The sequence below is a fragment of the Adiantum capillus-veneris genome, chromosome 21, assembly GCF_014529385.1.
Source record: "Adiantum capillus-veneris isolate H3 chromosome 21, ASM1452938v2, whole genome shotgun sequence".
In the NCBI taxonomy this organism is placed as follows: domain Eukaryota; kingdom Viridiplantae; phylum Streptophyta; class Polypodiopsida; order Polypodiales; family Pteridaceae; genus Adiantum; species Adiantum capillus-veneris.
The window spans coordinates 108629899-108653174 of record NC_140951.1 but is presented as its reverse complement, the minus strand read 5'-3'; the positions used below and the strand labels follow the sequence as shown (position 1 = coordinate 108653174).

Genomic DNA, 23276 nt, shown 5'->3' with positions numbered 1-23276 from the left:
CTTAATTCTAATCAATATTCAAAAAAGTCTCTTTTATTGAGCGGCTGTCGATTGAGTTTCCTTCCCACAAAGAATCGAACCTATTTGCAAGATTTTAAAACTATTTTCTCACATAGTTCACCAATTTCTTTCCCCTTTACCATGGTTTGCAACCAGGGAGTCTCCATTTTCAACCGACCCAAGGCTAAGCGGAGGCAATCCTTTCTTGAACACTAATTCTACTTAAACTCAACCTAGTGATTTTATCATGTTCTAATTATTTTAGAAAGCCACCGTGATTCTCTCACTTGTTTTCGCTTGCATAGTTGCATTTCAATGTCAACACTGCTTGACACAATGATCTTGTGCCATGTACCAAGTAATCTACAAAAGTGTATGTTAACACTCCTTGTCACAGTGATTAGGTGCCCCTCACATGCGGGGCCGGGGGAGGGACGTAGAGGCCCCCCTTACTCGTAGTTGAGATATAGATCTACATTTGCATGACCCTTAGTCTTAATCACGCAAGTTGTACAACTTGTGATCTTCTTGGAGATAAGTCCTAATCCCTATCATGCTCTCTAGTATTTTCTATTACTCAAGCCTTCCTTTTAAACATAACAATCCTTCCCTTGTGAGCATGCTTGAATAGTATACTATCAAGTGAAGCTTTACTTGTATGTTTAACTTGATGTGCTTCAAATTAACTAGTATGTGACCCGCGCGTTGTCGCGGCTACATGTGCGTCAATTGAAGCAACCATTGTTCTCCTTCCCTTCACAGGGAGGGCAAATGTGGACGAATGCCTAAGATTCTCATGTGAGCTTTTACAGCTCTTTAATACACTTGCGCATCAACCACCACTGTAACTCCTTTCCAGATGACAATGTATGACAACACACAAGGTCTAAGTGCCCTCTACATTCACATCAACCAAGCGTAAATATATCTTTTGGATCAACAATATGTCTACCATTTTGAGTGTAAGATCGAACAATTGATGAAGTGTAGTTAATCTCCACATTCGGGTGGATTGACCAAGGACAAATCTCCTTCTAGTTGGTCATGCCAAGCTCCAACATACTCCTCCTAATCATGCAAGTGTCCCTCCCGCCCTCCCCCCCCCCCCCATTTCTATCTGTGTGTGTGTGTTGAGTTCAAGAAATATCAAGTCAATTTGAGGTCTCTTGGGAATGAATTAAGTAATGGGCTCCCTTTGCATGATTTCTTGCCTTAACATCCTATGTTACTCTCTAAGGAGGCATCAAATTTGCGATTTGGCTAGAGACGTCCCCCTCACACAATTGATATGGGACTCTGGTGAGTGGTAGTGGCCCTCTAAATAGACTAATAGAGAGCTAGTATCCTTCTTTGAATATAGTGTTAGCATTGAACGACAAATTCTTTAGATGCATTAGCATCCCCTCTCACCATCCTTACCAATCAAGGCATTGGTCGTGATAGCAACTCTCCCATGCTTCTCTCGTGTAGTTTTGGTCTTGCATTTAGGGCATCAGAGTCAACTAAAGCATCAATTGCTATTTGTTGGCACTTAGGATGCATGTACCAGCCATGACCCAACATGCCAACATAACACCACATAGTAGTCAAAGAAACTTTTCCCTTGGTATGCACAACTGATTTGGTGAGCAGTGTGTTGTTTGCTTCTTAAAGGCAGTATTCATGATGGGTGTGTGACATGGGGGTGATTGCATGGCTATAGCAACTTTGTCTCTCTATATATGGATAAATTTCAAAATTTACAGGCTAGATTGCACTCAATCTAGCTAGCATGTACACTTGCATCTACCAAGACTCATCCCATGGATGTTGTGAGGTCTCTTGCAATTGACCATAAGCAGGTTAGTAACATAAGGTGCATATTATGTTTTGTATACATTTGGGCACCATTGGCACCTTAAAATGTGAGGGTAATGAAAGAAAAAAAGTTCACTCAATCGTTTCTCTTTGCAAGAATTTTTGGAATCATGCTCAAAGAAAGGGTATGTTGCAAAATACATACACACACATGGAGCCCACATGTACGTTCTTCTTTGAGAGAGAAGAGTGTATTCAACCATTCACATGCTTTCCCTTACCCATATGTTATACCATAGCATCCATTTGGCCTAGCTCCCACTCCCTTGATTGTGAGACAGAGCATTGAGGCACTACATAGAGGAGAGTCTCTTTTTGTATGCGAATTATATTCCCTAAAAATTTGAGAGTGCGATCATCATACGCTACATGAGTGCTCGACTTCTGATGACATCAAAATTGCTTTACCCTCATTTTAGCCCATAGCAGCCATTTGGCTTAGCCCCCACTCCTCTAAATGTGAGACAAAGCATTGAGGCACTACATGGAGGTGAGTCTCTTTTTGTACGTGAATTATATCCCTTAACAATTTGAGGGTGTGATCATCATACCCTACATTGAGTGCTCATCTTTTGATAACATCAAACTTGTTTTACCCTCATTCTAGCCCATACCATTGCCTACATACCTTTCTCTCCTAGCCGCCTCATGGATTCAACTTGTTAGTGGCCACACTTATATCCATAGTCTTCAAGCATGTTACATGTTGTACTCGATCCCAAAGGTCAATCTGACCTTTAAGGATGATCTCTCTCTCTCTCTCTCTCTCTCTCTCTCTCTCTCTCTCTCTCTCTCTCTCTCTCTCTCTGACCTGCGATACACACGGCGATGTTGTAGAAAATGAAACATGATCTTTTTCTCTCGGATCTGCGATGTGTCGCCGCATCTCTCTCTCTCTCTCTCACGCACACACGCACGCACGCACATTCAAGGTGTACCAACTTATCCACACATAGTATAGCTCGTTGCTCGTTATTTTTCTAAGCTGCGAAATAGAGCCACGCTTTACAAAAACAAAAGTAGTCACGCTTCAAAATTAAAGGTTGGAGTGAAACTCCATGGCTTTGCTAAAGAGTTTAATAATATAAATATATACACACTACTAAGTCTAGTGACTTTTTGACATAATGAGAAATCAAAACTAAGTCTTTTTATTTTTTACTACCACACTTCTCAAAACTAAATCTTTTCATTTTCTATCATCACACTACTTGCTACTTACCCTTCACTTTTACATTTCAAACCAAATGACTTCTGACTCACTTTTACATTTTGAACCAAATGTTTCTTAAAGTTTTTGAAATGAAGGAGAGAGTGACACATGGATGCCCTCTCCTTCCTTGAAAATTTCAACCTCAATTATATATAGTACTAGTATGTGACCCGCGCGTTCCCTCGGCTACATGTGCGTCAATTGAAGCAACCAGTGTTCTCCTTCCCTTCACAGGGAGGGCAAATGTGGACGAATGCCTATTATTCTCATGTGAGCTTTTATAGCTCTTTATTACACTTGTGCATCAACCACCACTGTAACTACTTTCTAGATGACAATGTATGACAACACACAAGGTCTAAGTGCCCTCCACATTCACATCAACCAAGCACAAATATATCTTTTGGATCAACAATGTATCTACCTTTTTGAGTGTAAGATCGAACAACTGATGAAGTGTAGTTACTCTCCACATTCGTGTGGATTGACCAAGGAAAAATCTCCTTCTACTTGGTCATGCAAAGCTCCAACATCCTCCTCCTAATCATGCAAGTGTCCCTCCCACCCTACCCGCACACATCCCCCCCCCCCCCTCCCCCCATCTCTGTCTGTGTGTGTATGTTGAGTTCAAGATTTATCAAATCAATTTGAGGTCTCTTGGGAATGAATTAAGTAATGGGCTCCCTTCGTATGATGTCTTGCCTTAACATCCTATGGTACTCTCTAACGAGGAATCAAATTTGGTATTAGGCTAGAGACGTCCCCCTCACACAATTGATATGGGACCCTAATGAGTGGTAGTGGCCCTCTAAATAGACTAATAGAGAGGTGGTATCCTTCTTTGGATATAGTGTTAGCATTGAACGACGAATTCTTTTGATGCATTAGCATCCTCTCTCATCATCCTTACCAATCAAGGCATTGGTCATGATAGCAACTCTCCCATGCTTCTCTCCTGTAGTTTTGGTCTTGCATTTATGGCATCACAGTCAACTAAATCATCAATTGCTATTTGTTGGCACTTAGGATGCATGTACCAGCCATGACCCAACTTGCCAACATTACACCACATAGTAGTCGAAGAAACTTTGCCCTTGGTATGCACAATTGATTTGGTGAGCAGTGTGTTGTTTGCTTCTCAAAGGCAGTATTCATGATGGGTGTGTGACATGGGGGTGATTGCATGGCTATAGCAACTTTGTCTCTCTATATATGGATAAATTTCAAAATTTACAGGCTAGATTGCACTCAATCTAGCTAGCATGTACACTTGCATCTACCAAGACTCATCCCATGGATGTTGTGAGGTCTCTTGCAATTGACCATAAGCAGGTTAGTAACATAAGGTGCATATTATTTTTTGTATACATTTGGGCACCATTGGCACCTTAAAATGTGAGGGTAATGAAAGAAAAAAAGTTCACTCAATCGTTTCTCTTTGCAAGAGTTTTGGGAATCATGCTCAAAGAAAGGGTATGTTGAAAAATACATACACACACATGGAGCCCACATGCACGTTCTTCTTTGAGAGAGAAGAGTTTCTTCAATCATTCACATGCTTTCCCTTACCCATATGTTATACCATAGCATCCATTTGGCCTAGCTCCCACTCCCTTAAATGTGAGACAGAGCATTTAGGCACTACATGGAGGAGAGTCTCTTTGTGTACGCGAATTATATCCCTTAACAATTTGAGAGTGCGATGATCATACCCTACATGAGTGCTCGGCTTCTGATCACATCAAACTTGCTTTACCCTCGTTTTAGCCCATAGCAGCCATTTGGCTTAGCCCCCACTCCCTTAAATGTGAGACAGAGCATTGAGGCACTACATGGAGGTCAGTCTCTTTTTGTACGTGAATTATATCCCTTAACAATTTGAGGGTGTGATCATCATACCCTACATTGAGTGCTCATCTTCTGATCACATTAAACTTGTTTTAGCTTCATTTTATCCCATACCATTGCCTACATACCTTTCTCTCCTAGCCACCTCATGTATTCAACTTGTTTGTGGCCACCCTCATATCCATAGTCTTCAAGCATGTTACATGTTGTACTCGTTCCCAAAGGTCAATCTGACCTTTAAGGATGAGATCTCTCTCTCTCTCTCTCTCTCTCTCTCTCTCTCTCTCTCTCTCTCTCTCTCTCTCTCTCTCTCTCTCTCTCTGACCTACGACACACACAGCGATGCTGTAGAAAATGAAACATGATCTTTCTCTCTCGGATCTGTGATGTGTCACCGCATCTCTCTCTCTCTCTCTCTCTCTCTCTCTCTCTCTCTCTCACTCTCACTCACACACACACACACACACACACACACACACGCACGCACGCACGCACGTTCTTGGCGTTCCAACTTATCGACGCATAGTATAGCTCGTTGCTCGTTATTTTTCTAAGCTGCGAAGTAGAGCCACCCTTTACAAAAACAAAAGTAGTTACCCTTCAAAATTGAGGTTGAAGTGAAACTCCATGGCCTTGATAAAGAGTTTAATAATATAAATACATACACACTACTAAGTCTGGTGACTTTTTGACATAATGAGAAATCAAAACTAAGTCTTTTTATTTTTCACTATCACACTTCTCAAAACTAAATCTTTTCATTTTCTATCATCACAGGACTTGCTACTTACCGTTCACTTTTACATTTCAAACCAAATGACTTCTGACTCACTTCCACATTCTCCTTCCCTTCACAGGGAGGGCAAATGTGGACAAATGCCTATGATTCTCATGTGAGATTTTATAGCTCTTTATTACACTTGTCCATCAACCACCACTGTAACTACTTTCTAGATGACAATGTATGACAACACACAAGGTCTAAGTGCCCTCCACATTCACATCAACCAAGCACAAATATATCTTTTGGATCAACAATGTATCTACCCCTTTAAGTGTAAGATCGAACAATTGATGAAGTGTAGTTACTCTCCACATTCGTGTGGATTGACCAAGGAAAAATCTCCTTCTAGTTGGTCATGCAAAGCTCCAACATACTCCTCCTAATCATGCAACTGTCCCTCCCACCCTACCCGCACACCTCCCCCCCCCCTCCCCCCATCTCTATCTGTGTGTATGTGTTGAGTTCAAGATTTATCAAGTCAATTTGAGGTCTCTTGGGAATGAATTAAGTAATGGGCTCCCTTCGCATGATGTCATGCCTTAACATCCTATGTTACTCTCTAAGGAGGCATCAAATTTGGTATTAGGCTAGAGACGTCCCCCTCACACAATTGATATGGGACCCCGGTGAGTGGTAGTGGCCCTCTAAATAGACTAATAGAGAGGTGGTATCCTTCTTTGGATATAGTGTTAGCATTGAACGACGAATTCTTTTGATGCATTAGCATCCTCTCTCATCATCCTTACCAATCAAGGCATTGGTCATGATAGCAACTCTCCCATGCTTCTCTCCTGTAGTTTTGGTCTTGCATTTATGGCATCACAGTCAACTAAATCATCAATTGCTATTTGTTGGCACTTAGGATGCATGTACCAGCCATGACCCAACTTGCCAACATTACACCACATAGTAGTCGAAGAAACTTTGCCCTTGGTATGCACAATTGATTTGGTGAGCAGTGTGTTGTTTGCTTCTCAAAGGCAGTATTCATGATGGGTGTGTGACATGGGGGTGATTGCATGTCTATAGAAACTTTGTCTCTCTATACATGGATAAATTTCAAAATTTATAGGCTAGATTGCACTTAATCTAGCTAGCATGTACACTTGCATCTACCAAGACTCATCCCATGGATGTTGTGAGGTCTCTTGCAATTGAGTATAAGCAGGTTAGTAACATAAGGTGCATATTATTTTTTGCATACATTTGGGCACCATTGGAACCTTAAAATGTGAGGGCAATGAAAGAAAAAAAGTTCACTCAATCGTTTCTCTTTGCAAGAGTTTTGGGCATCATGCTGAAAGAAAGGGTATGTTGCAAAATACATACACACACATACACACATGGAGCACACATGCACGTTCTTCTTTGAGAACGAAGAGTGTATTCAACCATTCACATGCTTTCCCTTACCCATATTTTATACCATAGCATCCATTTGTCCTAGCTCCCACTCCCTTAAATGTGAGACAGAGCATTGAGGCACTACATGGAGGAGAGTCTCTTTTTGTACGCGAATTATATCCCTTAACAATTTGAGAGTGCGATGATCATACCCTACATGAGTGCTCGGCTTGTGATCACATCAAACTTGCTTTACCCTCATTTTAGCCCATAGCAGCCATTTGTCTTAGCCCCCACTCCCTTAAATGTGAGACAGAGCATTGAGGCACTACATGGAGGTGAGTCTCTTTTTGTACGTGAATTATATCCCTTAACAATTTGAGGGTGTGATCATCATACCCTACATTGAGTGCTCATCTTCTGATCACATCAAACTTGTTTTACCCTCATTTTAGCCCATACCATTGCCTACATACCTTTATCTCCTAGCTACATCATGGATTCAACTTGTTCGTGGCCACCCTTATATCCATAGTCTTCAAGCATGCTACATGTTGTACTCGATCCCAAAGGTCAATCTGACCTTTAAGGATGATCTCTCTCTCTCTCTCTCTCTCTCTCTCACACACACACACACACACACACACACACGCACGCACGTTTGAGGCATACCAACTTATCCACGCATAGTATAGCTCGTTGCTTGTTATTCTTCTAAGCTGCGAAGTAGAGCCACCCTTTACAAAAACAAAATTAGTCACCCTTCAAAATTGAAGGTTGGAGTGAAACTCCATGGCCTTGCTAAAGAGTTTAATAATATAAATACATACACACTACTAAGTCTGGTGACTTTTTGACATAATGAGAAATCAAAACTAAGTCTCTTTATTTTTTACTATCACACTTCTCAAAACTAAATCTTTTTATTTTCTATCATCACAGTACTTGCTACTTACCCTTCACTTTTACATTTCAAACCAAATGACTTCTGACTTACTTTTACATTTTGAACCAAATGTTTGTCAAAGTTTTTGAAATGAAGGAGAGGGTGACACATGGAGGCCCTCTCCTTCATTGAAAATTCCAAGCTCAATTATATATAGTATAGATAGATAACATAGTGTGAGAGATGGCTTGCCCTATAGAGCATGGTAGAAAACCCACAAAGTTTCTCAAGTCCCAATACTTTGAAAATTTAAAACTACTCAAGCGTGTATATTGATATACTTGATGTTGCCTATTAGAATTGATTACAATCAAATAATGAAAAATAATTATAGCAAGCATCATAGACTTGTAAGACAAAAGGTGGCATGCTTATGGCAATATTATCACTACTTTGGTATCAAAACAAGACATTTAGGTGATCTTTCTTTACAAATTTAAATTAAATGCTACTTGCATTAAATGGTGTATTTAGAGAAACCTTATTGTTATGCTTAAATATTATTAGCTAGACTTGCAAAACATCCAACATCTCAATACTCTCGTGTAAATTTTGACTAGTTAATAATGTATGTAATTGTACACCAACCTCAATGGTAATTATGTGTATAGGTGTACACCAACCTCAATGTTTCTTGCTACAAGTATGTTGAAGTACATGATAGTGACATTTAATGTGTTTGCTTCGCACTTGCCCAAGTTTTCAGAGTATTGCACACCTACTACTGGCTCTACTTTTGTTTTTCATTAGTTAGAATCTCCCCAAGATCCTTTAGCATCTCCAATTAGTATGTCCATGCAAGTCACCACTTCAAACCAATATTAATGAGTAGCACTTGAACTCATCACCTACATAGTATGAAACTCAATGTAAACCACTAAGCTATATCCCTACGTTGGTCCTTGAGCTCCCTTTGAGCCATAAAAAAAAGCATACACCCTCCCCCCCAGAACCTACCCTACCTCCCCCCCCCTTCTCCTTTCCCTGTTTTCCCCCACCCTTCCCTTTTCCTTTCTTCCTCCTCCCCAAACTAATTAATGCATTTGTGAAAAAGTCGTTTTGGCTGCCTACTACCGCAAGAAGTTTTGAACATATTCTCACAATAATTCCCTCATCGTGAGGTACCTCAAGATCATGAGCTTCTGTGAGGGAGGCACCGCATACCTAGCTAGGTAGGATTGGGGGTAGGGACCGCCGGTGCTATGGAGACTGGAGCAGAAGCTCATGATGTTATGGAGTGTATTTTCCATACATTGAAAAAGACTCCGTTCCTACATGAGAAAAATTATAAATCTTTTTGTGATATATACACACACTATGAAACGCTCGAACTGTGTGTACGACCCTCATAGAAGTAGAATTCAACACATACGATATTTGAGAGAGAGAGAGAGAGAGAGAGAGAGAGAGAGAGAGAGAGAGAGAGAGAGAGAGAGAGAGAGAGAAGTTAGAACTCAACACGGACAATGGTTGTTTATTTGCGAAAGGATTGGGGAGCTCTGCTTGGAGAGCTCACTCGGCGACGTCAAATCAGTAGGTGCAAACGCACGAGGATATTGAGGTGGAGTGTTCTTACAATTAGATGATGACGGACGTGGCCGAGAATATACCGCACCGATAGAGGTTGGAGTTGTCATTCTTGATGCAGCTGTCAAGGTTGACTGACGACTCGACAGAGTCACCGTCGTCATTGGTGCAAGTAGCGGTGAGCGTGGAGCCTTCCACACTTATGTCGGTGCAGGTGCTGAGGAAGCCACCTCCCCATCTGGGGCACTCCAGATTCCCGTTGTTGTTTTTCACAGCATTATTGAGATATAGCTTCGTCGACAAGCGGTATCCTTGCCAATTCTTGCAAGTGGCGGTCAAATACCCTAAATCGTAGTCCATGTCTTCGTAGCTACTGGAGAAGTTGCACTGCATGCAATTATGTAATCAACAGTGAACACTATTAATATCAAACGAACAATTGCCACTTGTGTGTGTGTGTGTGTGTGCGCCGTGTCTCTCTCTCTCTCTCTCTCTCTCTCTCTCTCTCTCTCTCTCTCTCTCTCTCTCTCTCTCTCTCTCTCTCTCTCTCTCTCTCTCTCTCTCTCTCTCTCTCTCTCTCTCTCTTACATCTTCAGCACCCACATACGCGAAAGAAGCCCCGATGATCGCTGCCATCGTGGCCAGCACCATACAGCTAGCGACTCGCACTGCCATATTCGCTCCGTCCCTTAATCTTTTGGAACCTAGCTCTTTGAATTGCTCCTGCTGTAGCTAAATTACCAGCCCTTTTTATACCAAAATGAGCTAAGATCTTTTCTGAATTACTACGTCGCTCCATCCCAAAATGACATTTTCTCTGTTTTTTACGGTGAAGCCCAGTGCCAGACCAGTCCACTCTACTTTACTACACGTCAGTACCAATCACACTATACTTTACATGAAACTCTACTTTACAGCTCAGCAATCTGTTGCCACGTGTCTGTAGTATGTGAGAGACTGCCAACTGGTAGGACAAGCCTCGACTCTCGACTCCCGAGCCTCGAATCCCTCTCTAAGCTTGGCCTATATATCTCACACGAGCATGGGAGGAGATGGGATCTACGGTGGGATGATTGAGGACCGTAGATCCCGGGCTTTCGTGGACAATGTAAACTCGGGTACCCGAGTTTACTTCGCCCCTATCCCCCCCCCCCCCGCCCCACAGGATTGAATGCACAACCTAGGATTTGAGGGCCATGTGACCTATGCACCACACCTGCACACGTCACTGTGGAATGTACACGTCTCCATGGAGTTTTGACGTGCAAAATTATTGGGGCGAGCATAAGTAAACTCGGGTATTTTTGTAAACTCGGGTACCCGAGTTTACAAAAATACCCGAGTTTACTTTTGCGACAAGATCTACGGCGCGCGCCTAATGTCGGGGCCCAAAAGTGATGGGAGCCTTTGATCCCATCTCCCATGCCCGTGTTAGATATAGCTGAGGCTCTCTAAGTTTTCCAGAGAGGAATATCAAAACCCTTGCAATTTTCCACAAAAGGAGATCTTTGGCTTCAGTGGCCTGCATATCACAAATCTATCTACAAGTTTGAACTTTAGAGATTACAATTACTATCAATACAAGAGAAAAAGAGGTGGGGAATGTCATAAACTACTATCCTACATCTAGGACAACACCCATCAGAGACATACCTATCCTGAGAGATTTACTCCACACCATATTCCCTTATGAGGTATGAGCCAAAGTAGAGTGCCATGTTTGACTTCTAAGGGCTATGCCCAAACACATAGGAATCTATAGGTCCATTCCCTATTGCTCTACTAAAACTTCCAATTCTTATTCAGTCTTTTCTTTGTTCTTTCCTCAACGCCAGTCAACCATACTATTTCTTCTTGGTGCAAATCCCCTCTAGAAGGAAAGCCAAAATAAGTGAGGACCACTTGTAATCTTTCTAGACACCATCTTCCTTCTTTCTGAGTTAAATTGTGTTGTGTCTGTAGCATAGAAACTTCTTTAGGCCTTAAACCATTGAATAACTCTCCCCATCAGTGTATTGAAGATTTAAAACAATCGTTGGATTTCCTGCTTAGAGTGAGCTTCCTCCTTCCTACAAATGTCCAAACCAAGGAGTCAGGTTTCCATTTCTCCTTTAGCTCTTGCCATGCATTCCAGGATCTGTACACAGAGATGGAGACATGCATAAAACTTTGATGGGGGAAAAAATATTGTACCTAAGTGTACAATTATCCCGGGATTATAGTCCTTAATTTTGAATCTATTTAAGTGTTTTTTTAAGAGAAGTGTCTAGAAGTCATCAGAGACCAAACATCTGAGTATCCACTTTCCTACCAACTTAGTGGATATGTTGAGGAGACTAAGCAACCCTAGTCCTCCTTTGGATTTAGGTAAATAACACACATCCCAAGAAAATTTAAGGATCTTATGTTGGTCTAGGTTTCCCCCCTACAAGAAGGATCTGAATAGAGAAAAGGCTTGGTTCATTTGGTATTTGGCAGATTGCCAGCAAGACAAAAAATAGATTAGAGAGAGTACATATCAGATAATGATTTAGAACAAAGGATTTACTGGCCAGGGAGGAAATGTAGTTTTGCCATATATTATCTTTTGTCTGATATTGTTTATTGCCCACTACCATCTCTCTATTTGAGCAATCTAAAGATATGGCCATCTTGAATTTGAGAGCATCTTGAACAAGAAACTATTGTGGGGACATTATCAGATGAAGCTTTAAAACCGTATTTACTGTGATTAATGATTGATCCACTAGCTTCAAACAATGTATTAAAGCAAGACCAAAAGCTTTCAACTGCCTGTATTTTATTGTGCATAGTAATATTAATGTCATTAGCAAATTGTTGCAAGCATAATTGATTGCTAGCCCTAGGAATTGAAATTCCTTTGATTTTGCTTACTCACATTTCATCTTTGACTAGCCATCCCAAGGCATATGAATAAACTGCATCCTTTAAAATTGCTATTGGACATCCCTATCTGATAGATCTCAATAAATGAATAGGGGCAGTAAATTCTCCATTGATTTTACTATTTTAGCAAAAGCATTTCCCCACATTTAAGGGAGTGGGAGCTAGGACAAATGCATGCTATGGTATAAAATATGGGTAAGGGAAAGCGTGTGAATGGTTGAATACACTCTTCTCTCTCAAAGAAGAACGTGCATGTGTGCTCCATGTGTGTATGTATTTTTAACATACCCTTTCTTTGAGCATGATGCCCAAAACTCTGAGAAACGATTGAGTGAACTTTTTTTCTTTCATTGCCCTCACATTTGAAGGTACCAATGGTGCCCAAATGTATACAAAAAATAATATGCACCTTATGTTACTAACCTGCTTATGGTCAATTGCAAGAGACCTCACAAAATCCATGGGATGAGTCTTGGTAGATGCAAGTGTACATGCTAGCTAGATTGAGTGCAATCTAGCCTGTAAATTTGAAATTTATCCATATACAGAGAGACAAAGTTGCTATAGCCATGCAATCACCCCCATGTCACACACCCATCATGAATAGTGCCTTTGAGAAGCAAACATCACACTGCTCACCAAATCAGTTGTGCATACCAAGGGCAAAGTTTCTTCGACTACTATGTGGTGTAATGTTGGCATGTTGGGTCATGGCTGGTACATGCATCCTAAGTGCCCACAAAAAGCAATTGATGATTTAGTTGACTGTGATGTCCTAAATGCAAGACCAAAACTACACGAGAGAAGCATGGGAGAGTTGCTATCATGAACAATGCCTTGATTGGTAAGGATGGTGAGAGGGGATGCTAATGTATCTAAAGAATTCGTCGTTCAATGCTAAAACTATATCCAAAGAAGTATACCAGCTCTCTATTAGTCTATTTACAGGGCCACTACCACTCACCAGGGTCCCATATCAATTGTGTGAAGGGGACGTCCCTAGCCTAATCACAAATTTGATGCCTCCTTAGAGAGTAATATAGGATGTTAAGGCAAGAAATCATGCGAAGGGAGCCCATTACTTAATTCATTCCCAAGAGACCTCAAATTGACTTGATAATTCTTGAACTCAAGACACACACACAGATAGAGATGGGGGGAGGGGGGGGGGAGGGACACTTGCATGATTAGGAGCAGTATGTTGGAGCTTGGCATGACCAAGTAGGAGGAGATTTGTCCTTGGTCAATCCACACGAATGTGGAGAGTAACTACACTTCATCAGTTGTTCGATCTTACACTCAAAAAGGTAGATATATTGTTGATCCAAAAGATAAATTTGTGCTTGGTTGATGTGAATGTGGAGGGCACTGAGACCTTGTGTGTTGTCATACATTGTCATCTAGAAAGTAGCTACAATGGTGGTTGATGCACAAGTGTATTAAAGAGCTATAAAAGCTCACATGAGAATCATAGGCATTTGTCCACATTTGCCCTCCCTGTGAAGGAAAGGAGAAAAATGGTTGCTTCAATTGACGCACATGTAGCCGCGGCAACGCGCAGGTCACATACTAGTACTATATATAATTGAGCTTGAAATTTTCAATGAAGGAGAGGGCATCCATGTGTCACTCTCTCCTTCATTTCAAAAACTTTAAGAAACATTTGGTTCAAAATGTAAAAGTGAGTCAGAAGTCATTTGGTTTGAAATGTAAAAGTGAAGGGTAAGTAGCAAGTACTGTGATGATAGAAAATGAAAAGATTTAGTTTTGAGAAGTGTGATAGTAAAAAATAAAAAGACTTAGTTTTGATTTCTCATTATGTCAAAAAGTCACTAGACTTACTAGTGTGTATGTATTTATATTAATAAACTCTTTAGCAAGGCCATGGAGTTTCACTCCAACCTTCAATTTTGAAGCGTGACCACTTTTGTTTTTGTAAAGGGTGGCTCTACTTCGCAGCTTAGAAAAATAACGAGCAACGAGCTATACTATGTGTGGGTAAGTTTGTACACCTCAAACGTGCGTGCGTGAGTGCGTGTGTGTGTGTGTGTGTGTGTGTGAGAGAGAGAGAGAGAGAGAGAGAGAGAGAGACATCGCACATCCGAGAGAGAAAGATCATGTTTCATTTTCTACAGCATCGCCGTGTGTATCGCAGGTCTTAGAGAGAGAGAGAGAGAGAGAGAGAGAGAGAGAGAGATGGATCATCCTTAAAGGTCAGATTGACGTTTGGGATCGAGAACAACATGTAACATGCTTGAAGACTATGGATATAAGGGTGGCCACTAACAAGTTGAATCCATGTGGTGGCTAGGAGAGAAAGGTACATTAGGGAATTTTGGAGGTCATTTGGAGGGCCTTCTAAGAAAATGTATTTTTTGCACTCTCTCTCTAGAAAAAATGGCAAATAATAGAGCTGGTTCTTTCATAGTAAAAGTTCAAAAAGTGTACTTTAAGTAGATTCCTTACTCTTCTAAACATTCGTTCGTAGTGATTGAGAGATAATCCTCTTTTCAGTTGCATTGAATGAACCTCGTCAATATGGAGGGAATGAGGCTAACATGGAGGGACGAAGGCGCAGCCGCTATTCACTTTCCATTAAACCTGCACATTTGGCTAATGGCGCACTCCTCAAATGTCACAAATGTTACCCAGAAACGAGCCAAATATCACCTTCACATTGATTTGGACAATGAGTACCAACCATTGATTAAGCGTAGTAAAACAAAGACACATATACCTCCCGCTTCGATAGACACGCTCAGAGCTCAGGGAGCTAAACACATAGATATCTGGATGAGAGGCTCTCTCTACCCTAAGAATCCAATGACTAATGCGTCTCCACCGTTTGTCAATCCTACAAGCTTATTGACCTTTGCTGGTGATGGAGAAAAGGGCATTCTGGGTTATTGTAAATCTCTTACAAGAGAAGCTGAAACTTACAAGGGCATTCTCCAAGATCAACAATGTGAGATTGTTCGCCTTTCACATTTACATTCTACAGATCAGGTTACCATTTTGCAACATAAAACAGAGGTACAAGAACTGAAAGGAAAGGTGCGAAGTTGTCAAATGAAGGACACCATCTTGGGTGCTCGTATTCGAAAGAAGAAATTGCGCAATCTTGAAACATTGCAGGTTGCATCAGGAGGTCTCAAGAAAAGAATTCGAGCATTAAGGTGATACTTCTTGGTTGGCTACATTATCTTAGTTAAGTAATCTTTTTGTTTTTTCTTGTTATGCATTGTTTTCATGTGCCTAAATAGTGTTAGTGAAGCAAATTTTCTGTTATTTACTTATGCATTGTCTTCATGTAGAGATTCAATCTATCGTGACAAGGAAAACATTGACCCCAAAGCCAATATAGGAAAGAGATTGAAGCCACTTATTAGTAGAAGCCTCGCAGCAGATATAGTACATGACAAGAAGTTTAAGGTCCTACAATGAAATGTAGTGGACCGCTTTATTTCAGAGAACTCAGTGCCTGCAAAAGAGATACAAGGCACACTTGATTCACTTGGTGTAAGCAAAAGAGGATATTCCGCTATCCAAAAGTATGTCTCATCCATCTTTGTTAAGAAGGGTATAAAATCCAAACTTCTACCATCAGCCTCAAGTGCTTGGAAAGAGAGGCTTCAGCTTAACGAGGCACAGGGAGACTATCTTGGACATCCCTTTCATATTAAAGCAACTTACAGTGGCTATGGAGCAAATATGGCATATGATGAGTTCAATAATATTTTTATGGACCTGCGGATATTACAGAAGAGAATGGTGGAGTTTTACAACATCACATTTGAAGAGTCACGAGGGGTATTACATTTTGTGTTAAAACTGGATGAGTGTGAGCTTGTTAAAGAGAAAAAGCTAGAGCGTGTTACTATTACTTTAATGAATAGAGCCCTCTAAAAGTGTCCCAGTGATGATCCTTTATATTTTAGTGTTCAATTAGAATCTAACATATGGTGGCTTGGTGCGTTTGAGATAAGCGATATTCTCAGGTAAGCTCAAATGTTCACATCTACTTAAGCCTCATTTATTTTGTGTTGCAGGTAAAGAAAGAAGATCATGAGATTCTATATTGGGTGTTCCATCGAACTAATATTCCGGAGGTGATTGATCGGCAGACTAACCAGGGAGAGGTACTACGTCTAGATGGAAGGGGAGACTTTCAAGTTCAGTGGCATCTTGCAGGTGACCTCAAAACATTAAAGTGCATGTATAATTGTGGAATGGGTGCAATGGCAAAGTTGTCGTGTTTGTTCTGCATGGAGCCTGCAAAGGTCATGGACCCAAAGTGGTGGAGAAAATCTCCAACACGTCACATTGAGGATTTTGCTTTTCGATCGGTTTTGAAAATACCACTTGTGAATGTCCACATTTGTACAATGCATGCCCTTTGTAGAATTGTGGAGAAATCGGTTTACTTATATATCGGGTTTGCTTGGAAGATTAAGAACTCGGCAGAACAACAAGTAGCCCTGCAGTGCTCAGAAATGGTACTGTCGGATATGGGGCTTCATGGTGGCAATGTGAAAATCCAGCGGGATGAAAAGAGATCAACTGCTGAGAAGGATGTCCCATGCAAACCATCCATCGGTGGGGTGAAGGCACGGAGGTTTTTATCTAAACCCCAAGGTACAAGAGATCCGAAGCTAACAAAACATGGAAAAATATATAACACATCTTATGTTAGCAAGGTAGAGTATCAGAGCTGGAAAAAGCTACATATTGCAGTCAAAGACCAAGAACCAACTACTCGTAACGTGAAGGCTGAGGTTTGGTGATCAATAGACATTCTATTTTTGATGTGCGACAAAGATGACTGGTCACAAGGTGATATGAACAAGTTCAAGGAGAATCTCAACCTTCTGAAAAAATCATTCAAGACAGCATGGACAGACACCCAGATTACTCACTACATGGTATTATCGTGTATTTCATTCTCGCTTATGTGCAAATATGTCAGTGTAAAACATTCTAACTAATCTGTTTTCATATCCAACACATCATCTTCAATCATTTACCATATTTTATACAAAAGTATGGGAACCCGGCAATATGGAATACCCAAGGGATGGAAAAGTCTCATTACATGGCGAGAAATGCTTATTTCAGGCACACACGACATGGTGGCTCTCGAATCAAGGCTAACAGTTTGAGAGAACTATTTGAATGGTTCTATCGTAGAATCATTCATCGAATGCAGGCAAAAGAAGTCTTGGCAAATTCAGCAACAGCACAAGCCATCAGACATTTACAACAACAAAAAGTTAAAAGATCACTAGCATACAACAACTCCGGAGCTCGTGAAAGTCAACGAAGGTGGAGAGAGACAATGGTGTATGTGAATCACAAGTGGAGAAAGATACTCTGAGTGGATGACATTGTACAAACTTTATGTAATACATGATCTTATACAATTGCTACTTGAAGTGTATCAAGATTTTGAAGGTTCAATTTTGTTTTTTGGCACGTCACCCTTGTAACGAATCATGAGATGTTTTCCATACTCTAAAAGTTCATCTAGGTTTTGTCTACCAAGAGCTAGTGCCATTGCTGTGTAGGTGTAGTACTACGTTGCCCGACCACCTATATAGCCCGCGCAGTAACCAAAACAATCTCTAGCAAACACTTTGTTCACAAGAATGACTTTATCTGCACTTTTGGGCAGCACGGGTCCACCCAAGAAGCGTGCACTACAAGAGGCTATTCATATTAGCGACGCTCACACAGCGACGCTCAAAAAAAAAATCCCGGCGTCGCTATGAGCGTCCCAAATTTACAAAGAAATTTGCGACGCTCATAGCGACGCCGGCTGGGCTAAAAAAATAACCGAGCGCGCCCAAAAACTCAGATCTCAGATCTGAGTTTTTCGGTGCCCTCAAGCAAGGAGCAGGTACGCTCTTCCTCTCTCTCTCTCTCTCTCTCTCTTTCTTCTCCACACACACACACACACACACACACACACACACACACACACACACACACACACACACACACACACACACGAGGAGAGGAAGGAGAGCCAGGTATGCTCCTTCCCTCTCCTCATTCTCATGTTCCCTTCCCCTCTTTCTCTCTCCCTCTCTCTCTCTCACACACTCACACATACACACACACACATAGTGTTTTTGAGAGAGAGAGAGAGAGAGAGAGAGAGAGAGAGAGAGAGAGAGAGAGTACAAACATAAACAAAAACGCACACACACATACATAAACAAAGAATGCACACACACATTGAAAGAGGAAAAGAGAGAGAGAGAGCATGCATAAACAAAAAAGGCACGCATTGAGAGAGGAAAAGAGAGAGAGAGAGAACATGCATAAACAAAAAACACACACATTGAGAGAGGAAAAGAGAGAGAAAACATGCATACGATCCAAAAAACGCACACACATTGAGAGAGAAAGAGAGAGAAACTAATTTAACGTCGTAGGAAACTAATCAAAATTAAAAGACCTAAAGATCTAGCCGACGAGGAGTTGAACTCAAGACCTATTATTCAAGAGGGAAATGGCATAATCAATCTATCATACTTGGCATGGGTGATAGAAAGGTTATACCATATATCTCTTTTTTTTGGCACACACATCCACACACGTGCACACACACAAGAAGAAGAGAGTTATAACGTCGTAGGAAACTATCCTAAAAGACGTTAAAGATTAGGTTAGATGTAGACTTACGTTAAATTAGATTTAGGTTTATTTAAGTTAAATTAGATTAGATTTAGGTTTACTTTTAACTAGATTTACGTTTATTTACGCTAGATTTAGATTTACGTTATATTAGATTAGATTTAGGTCTCCATAGACTGCGATGCCTGCATGAAGCGGGTGAAGAAAGCCCTCAATGGAATATAGGGTATTGCTGCCTTCACTCATGGTGGGCTCCGTCGATCCAAAAGTACTGGTGAAATGTCTTCAGAAGATAGGGAAGAAGGTGGATCTTCAGGGCGGCAAGAGTCACTACATCCCCGACACAATGACCATCTCGACAACCTCTAGTCATTCAACAGCAACTTCAAAGTTAGTAACAAGAGCAAGAACGGTCTAAAGGGCCAATTGCTGTCGTCAGAGGTGGATGGAGATGAGGCAGCGTCACCGCCGGAAGTTAACTCTCACATCTTTAGTGATGAGAATGCCAACTCTTGCCGAGTTATGTGAAAAATTATGTGTTAAATCCGTTTTAAGGTTCTTATAATCCCTGTTAGTTTAGTTCTTTGTTTTTAATATAACATAATTTACGTTAGATTTAGATTTATGTTATATTAGATTAGACTTAGGTTTATTTAGGTTTACCCACACACACACACACACACACACACACACACACACACAAAAGAAGAAGAGAGTTTTAACATCGTAGGAAACTATCCCAAAAGACGTTAAAGATTAGGTTAGATGTAGACTTACGTTAAATTAGATTTAGGTTTATTTATAGTTAGATTTACGTTTATTTAGATTTACGCTTATTTACGTTAGATCGAGTCCACGCAAGAATTACTTACGGTTTAGGGTTTAGAGTTAGACAAACAGTGAAAAGATCTACTTTGAAAAGATGTTAAGGTGCTGTGAAGTGCTACAGCTAGAGAAGAGGCAAAGGGGTTTTGTCCACTACATGCAGTATCATGTAGACGTGGGTGTGTAGATTTCTTGTACCCACAAATATAGGTATTCACCAATAAAGACGAGATTTTAACCCTGGTGGTTCTTATCTCCGTGCACCTCTAGACCGAGGTGTGCGGGGATTGGACATGACTAGAGAATGTGAGGTAAAGAGAGAGAGAGAGAGAAAGAGAGAGAGAGAGAGAGAGAGATAAGATGAAGAATGCCAATAGAATATTAAATTTGTTGTCCAGGTTATAAGATTTTTATCCTCATTATGAGTAGTGACGAGGATGTGGGACCGTCCAACTGAAACACCTATCTCTCAACGAGGGTCTTATGTCCTTGTAATCAATGCAAGCATGCTGTACGACGGACAAGACGTGTTTCTTTGCAGCACGTTCGCGAATTTGGCGAGTTCGATCCATCTATTATAGATCGAGTTGTTGCCAATTATAACTCGTCAGACTCTGACGCTGGCCAACAAGCAGCAATCTTGCAACCCAATAGACGTGTTCGCAGGCGCTTTGGTCAAGCAGCATATGTGAGGCCACAAGATGTAGCCTCTGACAGCTCGGGGGATGATCATACAGGGCACATTCCCAACGAGGCAATGTTTGAGCCTGAGATTGATGAAATGATCGAGACGATCATGGATTCAGAAAGGCTTATCTATGATGATATGAAAAGTGAAGCCGATACGCCATTGTATAATGGAGCACGTATGTCTAGATTGAAAGCACTCCTGGTTCTTCTCAACATGCAGGCAAAGTTTGGATGGAGTGACACTAGCGTCAGAGCGCTTTTCAGGTGATCTATTACAATTAGTTTACTTTAATAAAACTCTAAATGTATAATGATCTGATAGATTTTTACACGACTTTATCGTATTTTTATGTTGTGTAGATTGCTTAAAGAGCAGATACTACCAGCTGACAATGTGATGCCAGATTCCCGAGATGAAGCAAGAAAGATTTTGCGAAACTTGGGGATGGATTACTATTCTATCCACGCTTGTCCTAATGACTGCATTCTTTTCAGAGGGGAATACATAGACATGGAGAAGTGTCCAAAATGTGATTTCGAAAGATATCGAGTAGATCTCCACGGGACAAAAATTCCACAAAAGGTTTTGCGAAATTTTCCTCTGCTTCCTCGCATCAAGCATTTCTTCGAATGTAAGTCCATGGCCGCCTTAGCATCATGGCATGAGGAGAATAAATCTTCGCATGGTGTGCTACGAATTCCTGCAGATTGCACAGCCTGGAAACATATAGATGGAACATGGTCGGATTTTGCCAGGGAAGCTCGAAATTTGTGCTTAGGCCTGGCTATGGATGGCGTAAATCCATTTGGTCAAAGATCAATATCTTACAGTGTATGGCCCGTTGTCATCGTCAACTACAACATTCCCCCGTGGTTGACTACGAAGAAGGGGCACCTATGGCTAAGCTTGATTGTGCCAGGGCGATATAAAGTGGGGAATATGGATGTGTATCTTCGTCCACTATTGGAAGAGCTACAACAATTGTGGATTGGCATAGAGGTGGTGGATATGAGCCGACACACAGGACGACGGAATGCTTTGATCAGAGGCATTCTAATGTGGACCATGCATAACTATCCCGGGCTAACAGAATGCTCAGGTGATCTATTGACACTCCTCACTCAGACACTGTAAATCTTTTATTTTCCCATAGTTCATCTATTATCATGTGTATACATGCAGGGCTTCAAACAAGAGGATACAGAGCATGTGTCACATGTGGACCTAGACTGAATGCACGTAGGGCACCCTCACTGAAGAAGCAAATCTCACTTACTTCAGCACGCTGCAAGAGATTTTGAGGATCGATTACAGAGGATTTTTTGTCGACTTGTTCGACGTGCAATGGTTCAAGATAATCATGGAGGGTCGCAACGCTACTGTGCGTAGAGGAGAGTCTAGTTTTCTTGAGGTGGATTCTACTAAGAAATGGAGTGACCTAAGAGACACTTTTGTACTACCCGAGCATTGTGAACAAGTAAGTATGTAAATAGTTAACATCCCCCTTTTACAAGTTATGTGCTTGAAACCTCTCATGTAAGTGATGTGGCTCTGGCGGGTAATATTTCATCCTACAAAGTCTACATCAAACTGGTGGTACGTCATAGAGGTAGCCCCTCGTAGTGCAAGGACGTATGAAGGCTACCATGTGCCAATCACAACGGCATCAATGGAGGAGATCAAAGAAGATGCTCAATCAGAAGCCGCTGCGGTGGTGCCAGACGAGCATCAAGATGCTACTACTCTATATGGGGTGCATGCAGAGGAGCTACAAAATGAAACAGAGGATATGTGTTTAAACGGAGAGCTCTATATAGATATAGGAAGTTATGCTGAGTTATGCGAGGATGAGAGAGAGATCTCTTAAAGCCACAAATATTGTATTTGAACAATTTTGCTCCGTGTTGTAAAAGCTCTGGCTCTCTAAGTACCTTCCATGGTGTATAACGCTCTTTTCTACTCGCGCTCACATCTTTTGATTGAAAATTCTGAGTTTTCGACTTGCCTCTTCTATCACTCGATTCATTGCGTCATTGTATTTATATGCATCATTACGTCATTGTATTTAATGGTCTTTGCGTCATTGTCTACTCTATTCATTCAATATTAAGTTTAAATATTCGTGTGTTTAATGCAGGTATGGATGATGAGGAGTTTCTTTCTTCTTTGTCACCGCAGCAGAGACAGTGGTACGTGGAGCGTCATCGCTCTGGCGCATCATCGCGCGTTCCTACTCCATCCGCATCTCCCTCTCTTTCGGAGCATTCGGCGCGCTCCGAAGCTTCGGCCTCGACGAGACGAGCTTCACACTCGTCTAGACACCGGCACTCCAGTTGTGGCAGCGGCGGTTGTTGTGGGGATTCCGCCACCGATGCCTCCACACTGCGTCGTGTTCGACGAGGCTCTTTACCCTCCCCTTCTTTGCTCGCCCCCACACCAGCCACATCATCGCCATCTACGCCAGGTTTTGCACGGCTGACTGTTCCTAAAGGCTACACACCTCTACCTAGTCTGCCAGGAGTCACCCCACTCGACACTCCTCGCTTCGGGGCGCAGACGCTGGTGGAGACACCTGACGTCCGTACCCCCATCGACACGCCGCTAGAGACCCCTGCCGGGACACCCAGGTTCACGCATCACCGGCCAGAGGTGACTTCAGCGGCGGCATCATCATGGATGATGACGACAAGAAGGT

General features: G+C 41.5%; 1 protein-coding gene across 1 annotated transcript; it reads right to left on the bottom strand.

Annotated features, from left to right (window-relative positions):
• Positions 1 to 9570: 9570 nt before the first annotated feature.
• Positions 9571 to 10194, bottom strand: LOC147431511 (cyanovirin-N homolog). Its single transcript, XM_086494635.1, has 2 exons — positions 10108 to 10194; positions 9571 to 9906 (listed from the first exon to the last, which is right to left on the bottom strand). Exons 1-2 carry the CDS (start codon positions 10192 to 10194, stop codon positions 9571 to 9573), a joined length of 423 nt encoding a protein of 140 aa, XP_086350761.1.
• Between the last annotated feature and the right edge of the window lie 13082 nt (positions 10195 to 23276).

Bases quoted from the DNA above. Each gene is read 5' to 3' on its own strand.
- LOC147431511 (XM_086494635.1), bottom strand. From the start codon at position 10,194: ATGGCAGTGCGAGTCGCTAGCTGTATGGTGCTGGCCACGATGGCAGCG. The intron at 9,907-10,107 runs GTAAGAGAGAGA...AATTGCATGCAG, and splicing joins CGTATGTGGGTGCTGAAGAT to TGCAACTTCTCCAGTAGCTA.